This window comes from Marmota marmota, unplaced genomic scaffold (genome assembly GCF_001458135.2).
Source record: "Marmota marmota marmota unplaced genomic scaffold, marMar, whole genome shotgun sequence".
NCBI classification, from domain to species: domain Eukaryota; kingdom Metazoa; phylum Chordata; class Mammalia; order Rodentia; family Sciuridae; genus Marmota; species Marmota marmota.
The window spans coordinates 2,401,302-2,420,949 of record NW_025999870.1 but is presented as its reverse complement, the minus strand read 5'-3'; the positions used below and the strand labels follow the sequence as shown (position 1 = coordinate 2,420,949).

General features: G+C 40.2%; 1 protein-coding gene across 1 annotated transcript in view; it reads left to right on the top strand.

Annotated features, from left to right (window-relative positions):
- Tekt3 (tektin 3) overlaps nt 1–17,400 on the top strand; it is a 37,379-nt gene extending 19,979 nt beyond the window's left edge. Inside the window, exons 4-8 of the mRNA XM_015506100.2 lie at nt 1,765–1,835; nt 3,673–3,816; nt 5,834–6,056; nt 9,133–9,287; nt 16,830–17,400. Of these exons, the coding sequence (XP_015361586.2) occupies nt 1,765–1,835; nt 3,673–3,816; nt 5,834–6,056; nt 9,133–9,287; nt 16,830–17,046 (810 nt within the window). The 3' untranslated portion in view covers nt 17,047–17,400. The remainder of the gene's footprint in view (nt 1–1,764; nt 1,836–3,672; nt 3,817–5,833; nt 6,057–9,132; nt 9,288–16,829) is intronic.
- The last annotated feature ends 2,248 nt before the right edge of the window (nt 17,401–19,648 follow it).

The window sequence follows — 19,648 nt, the reverse complement described above, 5'->3', positions numbered from 1 at the left end:
ACACACACACACACACACACACACAAAACTGTTTTAATCAGCTTTTCATCTCTGTGACAAAAAGACCCGATGAGGACAACTTAGAGGAGGAAAAGTTTATTTGGGGTCACAGTTTCAGAGGTTCAGGCTGGCTGATTCTATGGCTTTGGGCTCTGAGATGAGGCAACACATCATGGCAGAAGGGTGTGACAGAGAAAAACAGCTCAGGACACAATAATCAGGAAGCAGAAAGAGAGGGGGGAAGGGGCCACAGGGAAGATGAACCCTTCCAGGGCACACTCCCAGTGACCTACCTCCTCCAGCCATGCCCCACCTGCCTACAGTTACCAGCCAGTGAGTCCATTTAAACCTGATTAGGTCCCAGCCCTCATAATTTAATCATTTTATCTCTGAATATTTCTGCACTAACAGAAGCTTTCAGGGGAAACCTAAAGTTCAACATAACATAACAACAGCAAAGGCAGAAACCAAGAAGGTTTTTTTTATATTTGACAGATATTTGCTAGATTTCAACAACTATATAAAAATACCATGCACACAAAATATAAAGGCAAGGGCCAAAATGGTGAAAAATATATTTATTATATACACGATGAGAAAGGACTGAATTTTAAACATCTTAAAAATCCTTACAAATTAATTTTTAAAAACACACAACAGAAGAAGTGGACAAGCCCATGAATAGAAAGAAAGCCAAATGAGAAACAACTACATACTATATTAGTCTGCAAATTCAGACAAGTGGGCTGTTTATTTGAGGGAGCTCCCATCACATTAGCAAAGATTTAGAGGAGCAATAATGGCTACTTGGGAAGGGACAAAGGCAATAGAGACATTCATTGTTGTAGACACATACATTCTTAGAAGAGCACTTTAGCTATACTTTTCAAAACCTTGGAGAAAATCATACCCTTTGGCAGCATCTAAACATTTATTAAGGTTGTTCACAACTGTATTGTCTAATGTCATGGGAAAATGCTCAAGTTTAAAGTGCCACAAAACAGCATATGTACAATGGTCACTTTTGATGAAAAAAGTGATAAGGATGATTATGTGATTATGTATATTTTTTAAAAATGTCTTCTTGGTGCTGTTCAGAGTTCATGAATTTTCTATGGTGAATATTAATTTCAGAGAGCAATCAATGTTTATCTTAAAAATCTCTGATATTGCACATGCTTGTGGAATAGAGCATACATCCTCTATGAAATAGAGCATACATCAAAATGCTACATGTCTGGTCAAGTGGAAAGGTATGGCTGACATGGTCTTTGCACAAACAGCATCACAATATATTGACCTCCAGTTTGGACCAAAGAGTTGGGTCTGCTGAGGATTATAAGTACTGCCAAGGACAAGCTCCTGTTGATTTCCCCTTTTCTATCCTTGATTTACTTTGATTTTATAGACTAGCTGTTATAGAAGAAAACACGTACACTTAAGTTCAAACTTGCTTATTACAAGGGTTTCTATTTTTTTCTAATATTTTAGTTAAGGACAAACATAAGAAAGGGAGCAACCCCCTAAATATTAATCATATCCCAACTTGGTCCATAATATAATTTTCCTAAAGCCCTATAAGGAATGAGTCTCAATCTCCTATTTAGAAGTCAATATCATGGGGACATATAGGTAAATAAGTAGATATAAAATTGCTTTCTTGCTTAACAATTTTCAAGAAACAAAAGTTTTTCTTATTGCTGACTTTGTTATGCTCAATAATGAAAACATTAATGTATTTTTGTTTGTTTTTTAATTGAGTAGGAAGTTGATGTTATTCTATGTTGTCAAGAAAGAATGAAGCTACATTTGGATAAGGCTATTGCCCAACTTGCGTAAGAGCTTTACCTCTTTATATGAATTAAATGTTACCATTGATCTATTTTGTCATGCCTCCTATTCATATTTCTCTTAGCTTCTTAAAAGAGTACACACACGTGCACACACACATATTTTTATTCAAAGGTTAAGATGAGAGCTTGGAATATTTGCTTTAATTTTTTTTAAAAGCAATAATTCTGAGAGTCTATGGAAAGGATTTCTGCTCTCACTTGTAATATGTCTAAGATTTTTCAATTCAAAAACCTTAAATCTCGATAAGAGATTGATTTGTGTGTGCTCAGCCCTACCAGTTATAAATTAATGATGTGTGGCTTGCTTATGTTTATTTTTCACCCTTCCTTCAAGACCCACCTTGCCTGATTACATCCTCACAGCCTTCACTGCATCCTCATTGCAATTTAATTGTTTATTTATCTTTGTAATTTTTTTTCTCACTGAATGCCAATCTCAGGAGATTGTCTTGGCTCTATCTTTTAAATACATGCGAATACAATCACTTCTTGCTTCCTTTACTGCTGTCCCCTGATCTAAGACACCACCATCTCTCACCCAAGTCACTAGAGTGGTCTCCCAATGGGTCTCCTTGGGAGTCTATAGGCAGGCAGCCTATTCTTAGCCTAGCACCGGAATGATCCTTTTAAAATGCTTGTTGGTAGTCTCCATTTTTATTCAGGGGGGAAGCCTGACCATTTCCAATGTGCAACACAGCACTGAATGATCTGATTCTCACTTTTACAAGACTTAATGTCACATGGGGAGACATTCTCTTGGTTATCCTGTTTATGATCATAACTCACCCTCCTAGACCCCCTGATCCTACTTTGCTTTTTGCAGTTCTTCTAATGACATAAACTCCTTTCATGATGTGCATCCCTCTGTTTCCTCCTAGTAGAGCATAGCTCCTTAGAGGAGAGATGTCTTTCATCCATGGATACATCCCAGGCTTGCAGATGCATAGGGCCTGGCATGTAGTAGGCGCTGAATGATTATTTGCTGAGTAAACTATTATTCCAAGAACAAATATGTAGCTCACCTATCAGTTATGTCCACCCCTAACCCTTGGCCTGTCTTTTCAGGAGTGAGCTGTGGGTCTGCCTCTATCTGGCAGGGAAAGCCAGATCAGAGCTCACCTGGGTCTCTTTCTAGAAGTGGGACTGCCGGAGTATAATGCTAGAGAGGGCACCAATTCCTGATCTGTTGTTAATTTTTTTAATCTTTTTTTTTATGCTACTGGGGATTGAACCCAGGGCCTCACACATGCTAGGCAAGCATGCTACCTCTGAGCTACATCCCTAGCCCCTCCTAATCTCTTTTAAAGAACTCTTTAGCTCCTTCCCTGGAGGTCAATTTTGACACATGGTTTATATCTCCTGGCTAACTTCTTAGCCATAGCGTGAACACAAACTGAGGTCGTGGATGGACAGAGGGAGGCTTGGCTATAAAGACCTCATAATTTCTTGGGCAATAGTCTATACTCAAAAATAGAGGAGATGATGGTCAGGACATAGCAGAGGAAGAAGGAGGAGGAAAAGTAGGCACAGAGATGAACAGATAACTTTAAACAAGTGAGCTGTCAGGAACTGTTGTGTTAAGAAGATGCCTGGCTCCTGTTTATCTACACCTCTCCCCAGTTCCACTCCACCCCATGGCAGGATAGTGTTCCCATGACTCACATGTAAGGCTATCCCCAAAGAATGCTTCTTTTGATTGGAAAGTGGAGTGTGTGCGAAGGAGAGATGAGGAGAGTGAGAATGAGAGCCTGGCCATAGGAAGCCTCCCCTTTTTTTGTGGGATGGGTGCTAAGGTTCATTTACCCATTTCATGTTCCAGAGCTAATAGAGCTGCCCAGCACGAGCTAGAGAAGGACCTAAGCGATAAACAAGCAGCTCAACGGATTGATGATAAATGTCACCACCTGCGCAACACTTCAGAGGGTGTCAGCTTCTTCCGTGGAGTGGAGAAGGTGGATGCGACGTAAGTCAGGCACATGCTATTTCTGTGACATTTTTTTTTTTAAACGCAGGGCCACTGTACCGTGGAGCTATCCCCACCCCCATCCCTTTTTATTTTATTTTATTTTTTTTATATTGAGACAGGGTCTTGCTAAATTGCCCAGGCTAACCTTGAACTTGAGATCCTCCTGCTTCAGCCTCCAGAGTAGCTGGGATTACAGGTGTGCATGACAACACCCAGCCACTTCTGTGATTTTTTTTATGTCGTTCATTCGTTTATCCATTCCTTCCTTCCTTCTTTTTTTTTTTCCAAAATAAGGCAGTTTAAGGTTGTCTTAGTCAAACTTCCCTTGTTATAACAGAATACCTGAGGTTGGATGATTTATTAAGAACAGAGGTTTATTTGGCTCACTGTTCTGGATACTGGGAAGTCTGAAGGCATGATGACAACTTCTGCCATGGGCTTTTGTACTGAAAAGGAAAGGGCAAGCAAGCACACGTAAAAGACAAAGCTTGAGGGGCAAGTTCACTAACCCCCACACCTGCTGCAGTGTCCTGGGGATGGAACCCAGGGACTCATGCAGGCTGGGAATTGCTCTGCCACTGAGAATATACCCCTACCCTTTTAAATTTTATTTTGCGCAAGGTGTCCCTTAGTTGCCCAGGCTTACCTCCAACTTGTGATCCTTTGCCTCAGCCTCCTGAATGGCTGGGATTACAGGCATGTACCACTGCACTTGGCTCACTCATTTTTATAATAACCTTCTCGAAGGAAAACTAACCAACTCCCATGAGAAGTGACCCATTTTCTCAAGAAAGACATTAATACTTCTTAATGACCTAATCACTCCTTAAAGGCTTCCCCTCCCGACACTGCCATGATGGCAATCAAAGTTCTAAAATGAGTTTTGGAGAGGACACACCGCATTCAGACCGTAGCACAGGTTAAAATGGGAAGTGCATGGTCAGATGTCTGGAGGTGAGGGACACACCCAGCTTTGGTTGAGTGAGCATTCAACAAGCACATCCTGCAGCCAGGCCTTGACAATTACATCATCCTGTATCCTTTTGAAAAAGAATATTTGTTTTTTATTGTTTGAACTATGGAAACTACACCTACGTGCTACAGAAAACCTCAAGATACACAGATGAGCACAAAGAAAATCACATGTTGTTAATTCTTGGATATCCTGGACTCTGTGATAGCCTGAAAAAAGCCAAATCCTTTCTTACTACTGCTCGTTAAACTTATCCTGTTAATGATTCGTTTGTCAGGCTCCTGGATGCAATCTTGAGCAGAGTTCATGGATTTGGCCAGCCACTAACTTTAAAGATAATCCAATTGATTGAGGTGAAAATTTACATATAATAAAATTCATCTAGTCTAAATGTAGATTTCAATGGGTTTTGACAGATTTGAACGCCTATGTAACAAAAACCACTCTGGAGCTATTATCTTTTTAATTTTTTTTTCTTTTTTTGTCATTGTAGATGGACAGCATGCTTTTATTTTATTTATTTTTATGTGATGCTGAGGATGGAACCCAGTGCCTCACATGTGCTAGGCAAAGCGCTCTGTCAGTGAGCTACAGCCCCAGCCCCTCAAGATAGTTTCTTTTTATCAGTCCCCCCAAGTTTTCCCATTTTCCTTCCCATACTTATGTCCCCTCCCACTTCTAAAGTGACCCCTAAGTGGATTCTCTCCTCTGGAATGCTTTACCCTCCATATCCTGCCCCCTATCCTTTGGCTCACCTGTCCCAGCCACAGTGCCAGTTACCAACTTGAACTTTTAAATTCTTCAGGTATGAGTAAGAAGCAGACCTTCTTCATTAATATTTTTTCTGCCTCTGAATTGGCAGAAGAGTTAGTTTATGCTTTGGGTTAGGAATAAAATAAGGAACAATGAAGAAAAGTTTAAATAAGCTTTGGGACCGGTGACTTGGGGATTTCTCTTTCACAGTCTAGGTGGTGGCCTGCAGATTCACTAGGCTGATTCATTATTGTCACTACTATCTGGATGTCCTTCCCTTTTTTTTAGGGTCTCGGTGCCTGAGTCCTGGGCCAAATTTACAGATGACAATATTCTCCGCTCTCAGTGTGAACGGGCAGCTTCTGCCAAGCTAAGAAATGAGATCGAAAACCTTCTGGTTGTGACTGCCAATGAGATGTGGAATCAATTCAACAGAGTGAACTTGGCTTTCACCAATCGCATTGCTGAGACTGCAGATGCTAAGAATAAGATCCAGGTTCATTTATCCAAGGTAAGTCAACCACATGTGGTACCCCTTACCTGACCTGGACAAGGCAGGGTGCTCTGGGACCACAAATCTCTCACCACTCCCAGAAAGAAACCATAGAAACTGGCCATGTAGAGTAGGAAAAATTAAAAACACTACAAAGCATACCATTTATTTCAGCCAGGTAGCCAGGTGTCAAAATGAAATTGGAACCCACTGGTGTTTGGAAAACAAAGAGTGCACTATGTAGGGAAAAGGTTTTTTCGTATTTAATGAAAACAAAAATATTATTATTAAAGTTTAATGACTCACTTTATATAACTAGAAAGTGAATTTATTACTATAACATATGGTAGGAGTGTTTTCTGTTCAATGATTTCAGACCCTTTTTCTGGACTCTAGAACCAAATACAGGAAACTATTAGGTGGTTCAAAGTATTCCTGATGTTGTAAATGTTTAAGCACTCTAAATGTAAGGGTTTTACAATGACAGTAAAAGAAAGTCATTTGGTTCGAGATGAACAAATAGCTCTTTCTTTATTTAGCATCATTCTTGTAACTCTTCAGCCATTTCTGTGGACCATGCTGCATGTCCTTGGTCATTTCTTAAGAGCCTGACTCTCCTACTTTGTTGCTCTAGGGTGGTAATGCCCAGATGAAGGTGGTTTTCCAAGGCTACAGCAATTCACAGTTCCTTCTCACGCTGTCTTATTTATGCAACAAATACTAGTTGAGCCAGACAAGTTGCTCTATTGTGAAGGGCAGAGAAACTCAGAATGTCGTCGTTTTTATTCCCAAGAAGCTTGTATTTGGGGAGAAGAGATGCGTGCATATGAAAAACAATGATTCATAACAATAGGAAATTACAAATCCTGATCACCAAATAACAAATGTGGAAAGTGTTTTGGGGGTGTGGAGGGAGACATTTCTCCCCACATTCCAAGTGGGGCAGCATCCTGAATAAAGTCTTCGAGCTAGCAAATCAGAGGTTAAGTTCAGGTCTACGAAAAGGCCATTGTGGCTGAACTGGACAGAGTGTGTTGTAGGAGAAAAACTTGGAAAAGTAGGTTGCAGTCAGATTATAGAAGACATTATTGGGAAGGTGAATAGGGTCAGGATGCATTTTTAAAAGTCTTTTGGACAGCTGATGTGATAGAGTTGCTTTTTTAACCAAAGTGTTATTCACTACTATTTGAGTTTGTTAGGGCAACTGTAACAAAGTATCACAGACTTGAGTAGCTTAAACAACAACAAAAATTAATTTTTTCACAGTCCTGGAGGTTGGAAGTTTGATCTTAAGGAGTCTAATGTTTAGTTTCTTATGAGGCCTCTCTCTTTGCTCTAGGGTGACATCTTCTCCCTGTGTCCTTGCATTATCTTCTCTGGGTATTTATCTGTATCCACATTTCATCTTCTCTGGGTGTATATCTATATCCACATTTCCTCTGCTTATAATGATACCTGTCATACTGGATTAGGACCCACTCTAATACTTCTGCAGAGACTTAATGCCTCTGTAAAGACTCCACATATGACCACATTCTGAGGTACTAAGGGTTAGGACTTCAACATACGATTTTTTTAGGAAGGCATGCGCAATTCATCCCATAAATACATTCAATATAGTATAACAGGCACGTTGGGGATATATTCATCTGAATGTCACATTGATTTGCAATCCTATATCTTAGAGTGGGATAAGACATGTACATAGAAATGGTCGGTCCACTGGGGAGAGTTCAGAAAGAACCACTTGCAACTACAGACAAAATATTGAGATTGTTTAATAAAAGGAGTGGTTATTTCCATTGGTGAGAAACAGGCACGTCCTTATGGAGTAGGTGACATCTGAAGAAGGCTTTGGTGAAAAGAAGAGTGTAAAATGATTGTTAATGGGTTGCGGAAAGCTTGGGAGAGAAGCAGTCCAGGCTTATGTGACAGACTTAGGAACTCCCAATGCTAAAAAACGTGCATGACTGGGTAGCTCTCTATGGGGGGAGAAAGGATGTAGTGTTGGAATTGCCCAGATAAAACTTGTTCTGGGAGTAAATGAGGAGTAGGTAGAGAGCACAGCAGGTGGCCAAAGAAAAGAGACAGGTTTTGAGGACAGGGAGATAGCCAAGGCCTCACCTTTGACTTGACAGGCAGTTTCATGAGAGCAAGGAGGGCCACGGACAGAATACAGGGGCCACCGGAAGATTAGATGGGTAGGAAGTGGAGAGAGTGGTCACAGGCCATGACTGAATATGTTTGTCACTGAACATAAGCAGAGAGATGGGAGAGGAGCCTGTTGGGGTTGAGTGTGAGAGGGGTAAATACATGAGAATTTCTTTTTTTTTAATTTGGTGACACTTGGGCATGTCTGTACATAACAGGGAAGGAGCCAAGGGGAAGGAATAAGCCAAGATAGTGGGGAAGCTGTGGAACTCTCAGAGCGCAAAGATCAAGGTGCTGGGAAAAGCAGAGAGGAGGAGAAGGAACCAGGAGAGAATCTAACTTTTTGCAATCTGGGGAACCTCTGTAAGACACAGAGATTAAAATCAGGAGTGAAAAACTGCTGGCGCTCTTCCCTTGCAAGTGAGTTACTGGAAAGCTGAAACCCAATGAGCTTCAAGGAAAACTTTTAATAGTAGGAAAACAACTCTCTTAAGTTGATAGGAAGACAGAGAGACAAGGACATCTTGATATGAGGAGCAAGGTAAGGGCCTTTCAAATTTTATGGGCCCACTTTCCTTTCTTTACATGCAGATGTGCACTGGTAAATAATTAATAAGGGGTGATATCCAGAATGGGATGCACAGTGAGAAGCCCTGATCTGTAGCAGCTGCTAGTTTTCTACCCTGGTCCATTTCAGTGTGAGGTCACTGAATCTAGACTTGGGAAGAGAAGCACACAGTGAGCTCTCTAGAGCCCATCCAAGCAAGATCTGGCACCTCATTGAAGATTCTCGGGGGAAGGGGTAGGAAGAAACGTGGTTCTCAGTGAATTAGCTTCCTTCTCCTCCCAGGAGTGAGGCAGGTGGCCAGGCAAGAGGCCAGAAGCAGGTTGCCAAGAGATTCATTCACACAGAGCTTTAGGCAATTGCTTCTCTTTATCACAGACACTACAGGAGATTTTCCAGACGGAGGGGACCATAGAATCCATCAAGAAGGCCATCAAGGAGAAGTCTGCCTTCCTGAAGGTGGCCCAGACCAGACTGGACGAGCGGACGAGGAGACCCAATATAGAGCTCTGTCGGGACATCGCTCAATTACGGTAAGGTGGAGTGTGCACACCTGGGCGGGAGGGGAAGGCACCAGGCTTACCCCAGTACAACCCATCAGCTTTCTATAGAGGCAGTTTCTGACAACACACATCATGTAGGTGCCTCTTTAAAAGTGTTAATAGTGGTGAATTGTGGAATGGACAGGTAAGTTACCGTTTGGGATGATGAAGATGCTTTGGAGATGGATGGTGGTGATGGTTGCACAGCAGTGTGAATATACTTACATCACTAAACTGGACACTTTGCCATGGTTAAAGTGATAGATTTTATGTTATGTGTATTTTGCCATACTTTTTTTTTTAAAAAAAGGAAATAATATCAAAACTTCACACACACACACACACACACACAAATGTGTTGATAAACATTTAACTCATTCAGGGAGTTCAAGGTGATGTGTGGGTTTCTGAGAACTACCCTGGAGTCTTTGGAGTTTCCAGAACACCTTATCTTACTTATAGGAAGCAGAGGGTATTGGTTTTCTGTATATTTCTCAGTGTGGGGGATTCTTGTGAAAAAAGATACTTTTGGTACCGATTCTTCTGACCGGTCCACCCTCATTTGCTGTCTGTGATCTCTTTGGGGCATTAATATCTGTTCTTGCCATTAAGATCATCCTTAGGATCCTCTGATTCCCCTGAAGTTTGTTTCTGGGCTTCCTTTAGTATTTTCTGTTCTCAGTAGAAATAAAAACAGCTGGTCTTCATCAAGCTCAGCTCTGACATACACATGGCAGGAAAACTCTGACTCCACAGTCTATCTATTAGACACTGCATGAATCTTATTATTATTTAAACTGTAAAGGCCCTTTTTAGCATGTACTTATAAGAAACTGGCCAAGATTCCCCTCATCTCAGCCTCATTCTGGAATCCTTTCCTATTTCTCAATACCTGTCAGCCTGCCTTTTCTTTCTGGAGTCCATCATTTCTGTCCTTAGGTCATGAAGCACTCCCTACAGATGTGAGTCAAATGGGTAGTTAATGGAGGAACAAAAGGGCTGTGCTTGGACTCTAGAAGCCTTTCCGATGCCACTTGCCAGGTCTCCTACCTGGTCTCCTGGCAGAAGTCCCTTATCATCAAGAAGGATTTCTCCTAAAGATAGGCCTGTTATGGGCACTGCTGAAGAGAACAGCCATGGTTGGAGGCAGTGATCTCCTGGAGGGGGAGAAGACGGGACCTTTGTGAATGAGGTCAACAGTGGTGACTATGATGACCATCATAATAATTACGATACTGATGATGACAATGAAAGCAATGATAATAATAGCTGCTCCTATATTTTTTCTACTCTGTGTTGAGCTGGGTTGATACTGGGTAGTATCTTCATTTTGCAAATGAGAAAACTACAGCAGGAGAAAATTGAATGCCTTGGCCCAGGTCACATCTGGTGGTAGGGGAGAGCCAAGGTTTAAATCCCAGCCTGTCTTATGACAGACAATGATATTTTAGTCATGGGGAGTTGGGAGGTAATGAGATACCCCAAAAAGCAACTCTATTCAACTAAATGATTCGCTTCTGCTTCCCCAACTTCTATAGTATATAATGCTTTATCCGTCCTCGGCCACGTACTTGATCTCATTTGACCTTCTTAACGCCCATAGTAGATGATGTGACAAAGTAGGTGAAACATCCTTATCTCCTTTTCTCACAGAGGATGAAACTGAGGGTCACAGAGGAGATCAGTATTGTTTAGCACTCTCCATGTGTAGCACCCTCTTGGAAAATCAACACGTGTTGTCAAGAAACATGCGTCAGAATACGCAGAAAGTTTCTTAAGAGTTTTTTACTTTATGATAGCCTGAAAGGGTACCCATTCTGCCATTCTGTTTTCCACTTCTGGTGCAGCATTTAATTACTTACAGGAGATAGTCAAGACTCGATGACAAAATCACTTTGTGTGGGATGATTTTGCCCAACTCTAGGCTACTGCGAGTGCACTGAGCATGTTTAGGGTAGGCAAGGCTGGGCTGAGGTAATCAGTAGGATAGGTGTATTAAATTCACTTTTCAACTTATGATATTTTTAGTTTTTCATGGATTTATCAAAACATAACCCCATCATAAGTCAAGGAGCCTCTGTACACAGACTTCATTCCCTAGATTAGCTTCACATAGGTGCTTACCCAGGCTGCATGGTTCTCAAAACGGGTTCCATAGAACCCCTCTTCCTACAGAGCACATTATTTGGGATAAAGTGCCCTTCACCCCGGAGGCTAGAAATGACTCTGCACAGCCAGCCTGGAATGTCTCCCTGCTTCAAAACATACCCACTTGGCCAGTTAAGCTTAGGTCACAAATCATGATTTTTGGCAAATATTGTTAGGAGAAGCTGAGTTGATGTTTTATCCTCCAAAAATTTCTGCAGAATCATCAAGTAGGGTTAGGAATAAATTATTCAGCCAGCAATTGGACAAACTAAGAATTGCTTTTTCCTTTGACCTGCTAAAGATGGAACCCAGGGCCTCACACATGCTAAGCAAGCTCTCTACCACTGAGATATATCCCCAGTCTATAAAAGGTTTTGAGCAGCAGTTTAGGATGACTTTGGATTGACAAACATTAGAACATCCACAGATTCCTCTGAGAGGCTGAATGATTTTTACTCTCTTTCCCCCCTTTCCCAGCTAAATGGAATTTGCTTTTTCTTTTGCTTTGTTAACTTCCTAGTCTATCTATTCCTTCTGTTCCTTTATTGATTTTAGGACAACACCTCCTTTTGCTTCTCTCAAAATTTCCCCGGATGAATATCCTTGCCAAAAATATTTAGGATTACTATTAGGGGAGAGGATCATTTTCCTTCTTAACCTGGTCATTCTGAAAGCAACCATTTAGCTCTCTAGATTAAGAAAAAGCAAAGATCAGTGGAGTGCCGATGGAGAAAAAAATTGCTGTTTTCATTTCAAGACTTGTATTTTCACTGAAAATATTACAAATGGCTCTTTCAAAAGTGATTCTAAACCTTCTTGTCATCTTTGGTGGTAAACGAACCAGGCTCTACTTTACTTAAATAATCTTGACATTAAAAACAAAATAAAACAAAACAAAGAAGCATAGTAGTTTTACTTGCATTTCAATGCAAAGTGGTTTTCACATCTGTAATTCCAAAAATAAATAAATAAATAATAAAATTGAGTGCCTTCCGTAGACTAGTTTTCTACAGTCCACCAAGAATAGGAAAACTGGTTGTTAGTGAAATATAGCCTTGATGATGGTGAAAAGATGTGTTTCTGATGGTTCAAGTTGACAGAGAGCATGGTGGTAGCCCCTAGCTGTGCTCACAACAGTGGGGAGACAAAGACTTTTACTGCCTGTGTTCTGTGGATCTTAAATTCTTTTCTTTTCAACATGATATTTTAATGTATACATTTTCAAACAATCCCTCAGATACATTTTCCACTGGACTAGTATTTGGCCGTGAGGAGTAAAGCATCATTTATCACCCTGCTCTGTTTCCTACGTTTGGGTTCAGGGTTCCTTTTGAAGTCATCGAGGGGTGGGAGACGAGAGGCAGGCCCCATGGTTTGATAAACAAACCACCATCATAAATCCCATTCCCCAGCCATCTGCAGCAGCCTCTCCAAAGCTCTTTTTCTTTGCTAGAGATATTTTATACCTTGGGATCTTTGGTTAAAAAAAAAAAAAGGCTTTCATTTTAATTTAACTTGCTCTAAACAGCAACAACAAAAATATGCTTTCAGCTTAGTTCTCAGATCTTGTGTTCATCCCCAGACCCAATGAAACTTGGGCACTTAGTTTTAGTTTCTTGCCTTCTCCACTGGGATGGAGAAAACAGTACAGTTTGTCAGATGAAAGGAGATCATGGGGTGGATATTTCCACTGCCTGCTTTTCTTTTTTTTTTTCCTTATGGGAGCTGACATGGGGCCTTTTACAAGTGCCCTTACCCTCTGAGGCTAGATGCAGTTACCTCAGTAATGGACATCTCCAGATTCTTCCTACCTTTGCTTCTTCCATTTGGCCTTCTTTCCCATTGGCTCTTGTCTTCCCTTGTTCAATTTTATGGACTTGGAGCTTTGGGGAGCTCCCTACCTTTCAAGCCTACCTCCTTCACCCAAGACATGGAAGTTGGCCCTTCACTCAATTGTACTTTTTGCAAACCTATGAGCTCCAACCTAAACAACAACTATGATGGTTTGGTGTATCTCCTTGAAAACATTCACAATTTGTCCTTTGGGAAAAGAGAAGCAAAAGGATTTTTTTTTTTTTAAGTACAAGAATTCTTGCTCTGATTAGCATCTTAATATTCTTTGAGACAAGCCCACTTTGTGCCAGATAACAAACTGTCCTTTGGGCAGAGTTGCCAGATTTTGCAAATTAAAACACAGGACAGCAAGTTAAATCTGAATTTTGGATAATCAAAGAATATTTTTGCATAAAAGTACCCCAATTATTGCATGCAATATTTATATTAAAACCACTTAAGGCTAAGTGGAAATGCTTGTACTAAATTTTTTCAGCAATAAAAAGAGAAGTGACTGACATGTGGTACAACTAGAATAAACCTTGAGGACGTTCTGCTCGGTGTAGTAAACCAGTCACAAAGGGATAAATACTTTATACTTCCACTTATATGAGGTGCCGTGTGTAGTTAAATGCATGGAGACCAAAAGTAGAATGGTGGTTACCAGGGCCTTGGGGAAGAAGGAAGGGGAATTGAGTTTCATTTTTGCTAGATAAAAGGATTTTTTTGGTGGATAATGGTGATGGTGACACAAAAATATGAATGTATTTAGTGCATTGAACTGTAGACTCTTAAATGGTTAACGTGGTAAATTTTATGTTATGTATATTTTACCACAATTGAAAAATATACTTGCACCAAAAAAATTACTCATTTGTCTGAAATTCAAGTTCAATTGGGCATCCTGTGAGAATTACTAATAGAAAGGAATGATGAGAGGAGTCATCCTCCAAGGAGTCCAATGCCCACAGATGACAACTTCCTGGTTCTCTGCTTCTTCTCTTTAATTGCAAGGAGCTGAGAGGGTGGGGGGCAGGAAATGGTACCCGGTCCTTAGTATAGCCACTGAGGCTCCACGTTTCCTTCTCAGCTTCCTGAATAACCTGGCCTGGTTTATAAACACATGTGGGCTGTATATTTGAGGAGAGGGCAGTTCATCAATCCTCCAGGCTCAATTTCCTCATCTGTAAAACAAAGAAGCTGGGTTCGACCATCTCTGAACATTCCTATTGCAGTTGCAAATCTCTGTGAAGCCACACAGTTGCTTTGGTATAAAGATTTTCACGTGTTCTGGATGTTTTTCTGACATCACAAAATCTTTTTCTATTTCTAGGGACATCGTCATCCCTATTTGTTCATAGTCATTGTCCTTTTTGTATTTTTAACTTCATGTCAATCTGCAAATAAATGAGCTCCCAAAATAAAGACAATTGTAGGTTTGCATCACTGGTTAAAATGTGATGTACAGCCATCTCTCCATATCCATGGGAGATGGATTCCAGAACTCCCCCTCAGTTACCAAAATCCATAGATGGTCATGTCCCTTATATAAAATGATGCAGTATTTATTTATGACCTAAGCCTATCTTCCTGTATATTGTCATTCATCTTTAGATTATTTATAAATACCTAGTATGGTGTAAATAGTTGTTATCCTGTATTGCTTAGAGAATCATGACAAGGGAAAAAATCTGTTCGTGTTCAATACACATGCAATTTTTTCCTCTGAATATTTTTGATCTGGGGTTGGTTGAATTCACTGGATACAGAATATGAAGCTATGAAGGATGGATCATACTTGGAGTATCATTTTTAACAGTTTAGAGTCAGAGGAGCAGTAATTAAAAGAAGCTCATCGGGAGTTCCATACAAAACTAAAAGAGTTACCTAAATTCCTGGTACCTCAGATTTGTCATCTGTAAAATGGAGAAAAATCATAGTATCTAATTCTTAGTGTTTTTATGAATGTTAAATTTTCTTATTATGTAGAGCACTTAGGATAAATATACATGTGGTGAAATAGTCAATAAATAAGCTGTTATTTTCTTTTTTTCTTTTTATAACCTATCCCAATTCTTTAAGGGGTCATATGATCACATCATTGGGATATTATTGGGGCATAAAGGGAGTCCTAGTTTAATTGCTCTTTGGGAAGAGAAAGACTTTCTAAATATAATTACAACAGAAGAAATTCCAAAGGAAAAGAGGGAAATATTTGGCTTACTAAAAATTGAAATCTTATGCATAACAAAAAATATATGAAGTCAAAAGGCAAATTAGGGAAACATTTTCCACAAGCATAACAGTTAAAAAAAAATCAACATGCCTAATATATTTACAGAGCATTATGCAAATAACTAAGCTAAATAGAAACATCCCAATTGAAAAATGAGCAGAAGACAGGGAGAGGCAATTAACAGAAGAAATGGAAAATGGGTAATGGACATTTAGGTAAAATCTACTAATAATACAAAGAAATGAAAACTAAAACAATGTTGATTAAAATAATTTGAAGAGATACCAGACGTTCCGTGAAATCATAGCATTTTTCCTTTCTATTTAATGAAAAATAATGATGTTTTTCATCATTGGAACACAATTAGACCTGCAACTGTTTCACGGTTTTTGTAGCTGATTTCATACAGTATCATTTTCATGTTGTATTGATTTTGTGTGTGTGTGTGTGTGTGTGTGTGTGTGTGTGCTGGAGATTTAACCCAGGACTGCTTAACCATTGAGCCACATTCCCAACCCTTCCTAATTTTTTATTGTTTTTATTTTGAGACAGGTTCTCGCTAAGTTACTGAGGACTTGGCTAAGTTTCTAAGGATGGCTTTGAACTTGCAATTCTCCTGCCTCAGCATCTAGGGCTACTGGGATTCCAAGTGTGTGCCACCACATCCAGCTTGTATTAAGTTTTTGACCTATATAAATGTGTTTACTCTGGACCTAGTGGCATTCCTTTGGGATGTTGCTGGGAGGATGGACATTAAAATTTGAGGAGTGCCCCATTAACTGCCCCTGTATTGGGATATGTTAGCATATTGGGTAGAATTCTAGCCACTAAAAATAGTTGGATGTCCCTCTGCTCTCAACTATAAAGATAACTTTCAATGCCAAAATAAATGTCAAAAAAATCTAGCTTTCATTTTCTCCAGTTATACTATTTTTTAAAAAATCAAATGTTTAGAAGTCACCCTCCTCTTGAAATATAATAGCTAGTATACATTTATGTGTATATATAAAGTGTGTATGTATGTATGTGTGTGTGTGTATGTAGATTTCATTTCACCTTTTCGATTATGGGGCATAGTTAATAGGAGCAACCCTTATATGATACTAGAACCGTGCACAAACATTGCTTTCTTTGCTATATAAAGTTGTGCTGACATTGGAGTAGTCCACGAGCTGGGAGGGATTCCATGTGTCTTGCAGCACGGCAGACACATCTCTGATACGAATTCAGTCACCGCACACGCCCTTAATTTAGCTAAAATCAAGCCTTAGGAGTGCGGTACCTGCAAATCTAACCATGCTTCTTCCCTCCTGCAGCCTTGTGAATGAGGTCTATGAGGTCGATGACACCATCCAGACCCTGCAGCAGCGTCTGAGGGAAGCCGAGGACACCCTGCAGTTCCTGGTCCACACCAAAGCTACCCTGGAGCATGACCTGGCTGTCAAAGCCAATACCCTGTACATTGACCAGGAAAAATGCATGGGCATGCGCAAGAGCTTCCCCACCACCCTCCGACTGGTGGGCTACTGTTAGGGACCCTGCCAACAGTGGTTTTGATACTCCTAATCAAAAGGAGAACCAGGGCCCTGACTCAGCGTTTAACTGAGTGCTAATATATATTCACATATTAAAGCATTGTATTGATAGAAATATACCCATCTCTTGTCTCGGAAAGATTTTTGTACGTGTCTAAAAACTTATTTTCTGCTATCTTCTAGGCTTCTGGGTTATAAGAAATAGATAAAGAAATGCAACCAATTAATGGAGAAGTTAGGCAAGAAGACTTGTTGGATTCTTATTCTTTCAGTTAGCTTTTTTTGTGGCTGTGACACAAGACTTGAAAAAAAAAACCCACAATTTTAGAGCAGGGGAAAAGTTAATTTTGTGCTCACAGTTTCAGCGGTCTCAGTCCACAGATGACTGGCACCATTGTACTGGGACCACTGTGAGGCAAAACATCATGGTGGAAGAGTGTGGTGGAGGGAAGTAGCCCAGGACATGACCCCAGGAGGCAGAGGTAGAGCTCCACTCACCAGGGACACAATGTAGACCCCAAAGGCACATACCCAGTAGACCTATGTCCTCCAGCCACACCCTACTGCCTATAGTCACCACCACTTAATCCATTCAAGTGGATTAATGCAGGAGATTAGGTTAAGGCTCTCAATCAGTTCCACCTCTGAAATGTTTCTTGTTGTCTTACACATGAGCTTTGGAGGGACATCTCATGTCTAAACCATAACACTTACTCTGGGTTTAGCATAAATGGGCTGGAAAGCAGGACTGCATTTTCTGTGAGCCACTCAGATCAGGAATCACAATGCTGTAGTTTGGAAGTTGAATGTATTTCAAAGGCCCTTGTGTAAAGGCTGGGTCTCTCCTGTAGTTCTATTAGGGAGGGGGGGGGATCTGGAGGAGGTAGAGCTTAGTGGGAGGTCCATAGACTATAAGGCTGTGAGCTGCCCTTGAAGGTGATTGTAGACCAAACTCTTCCTCTTTATTCTTTTGTGGCCAAGAGGTATGCAGGGTTTTGTTTTTGTTCCACTTCTCTTTACCATTGCCTCCTAGAAACCCAGAGACCCAAAGCAATGAATCAACAGATCTTGGCCTAGAACCTCCAAAACTGTGACCAAAATAAACCTTTTCTTTTTATAAGTAAATTATCTCGGGTACTTTGTTACAGTGATCAAAAGTTGACTAGCATCCAAAAGCAGGTTTCATTTTGAGCTCTGCCTTAAAGGACACATAGAAGTGGAAAGGTCTTTGGGTATGAGGTAATTGGGGTAATTTGAGCAAAAGCATAGGTAGAAAACAGAGTATGTAAGTAGAACAGTTTTGTGTGTGTGTGTGTGTGTGTGATTTATAATGTAGGGTATACATAAAGAAATAAAATAGTGTGATGCCTAGAAGAGAAGGGGGTGGGAGACTTTCAACTCCAGGTTAATGAACTGGGGAGCTGACATTTTCTTGCCTAAAGACACCCGTCAGCTCTCCAGTTTGTTAAACTGGAGTTGAAAGTCTCCCACCTGCTTCTCTTCTAGACATCACAAAGCATTGAAAGTTTGAAATGGAGAAATGGTAATGGACAAAGGAGACATACAAAACATAACAGGTAGACAGGATTTGGGACATCTTTACATACAGGGTGCTAAGGGACCCAGGATGACAAAAAGGAGTTGATCCTAGATGGGGTAAAAAAATGGAGAAACTGCTTACATTCCAGAAGACGCTACAGTATGTCAAAGATTATTTTTTGAAAATAACTTTTGCTATGATTGGAGTATGTCCCTCAGAATTCATATACTGGAGACTTAATCCCCAAAGACATATGTTAATGGTATGTTCAAGTGAGGCCTTTGGGGGGACTGATTGGGTCTTGAGGGCTTTGTCTTCAGGAATAATCAATCCACTCATAGATTAATGATTTTTTTAAATAAATTCTCCACATTATGATATCCAGTTATAGCAACAACAACATTTTTGATCATTTAACCTTATTTTTTAACTTTTATAAAAACTTATTTTAAGGCTTTTTTTCTACTTATTTTTTTAAGAGTTGCCAAACTGTCAACATGACATTTTTGTTCTATATTCTTTGTCTCTTGCCTTTACATTGTGTGTGTGTGTGTGTGTGTGTGTGTGTCTAAATACAGAAGCAAAAACATAAATGTATTCTGTATGATTTATACCTTTGGGGTTATGCTCAGAAAGCACTTTCTCATTCCAAGAGTATGTACTTCTAATTGTTTTACAATTCCTTAAATTCCACTTATCTGTCTGGAATCCCTCAGGGGTAGTGTGGGCTGTATACTAACTTTGAATCCTTTAGCTCTGGAAATTGTGAAATGGGAAGATGTGACTGTAGAAGGCAGAGGTTTTCTCTCTTTTCTACATATTTCTCACTACTCCTGTGCCCCTCCCTGCTGCCCCCATCCTATTAGCATTTCTCTCTGTATGCCTGCATTTTTCTTGTTCTGCCTTAACCATTAATTCCAAACTCCATTTTCTCCTTCTCTTCCCTGTCCTCTGCCTCTTGATGAGTCTCTGCTTTCCTCCACCTGGTCCTCCTCCTCTTCTCCCTTCTCTCTTTTCCTCTCTCTCCTTCTCCCTTCTCTGTTCCTTAAAAGTGCTTTAA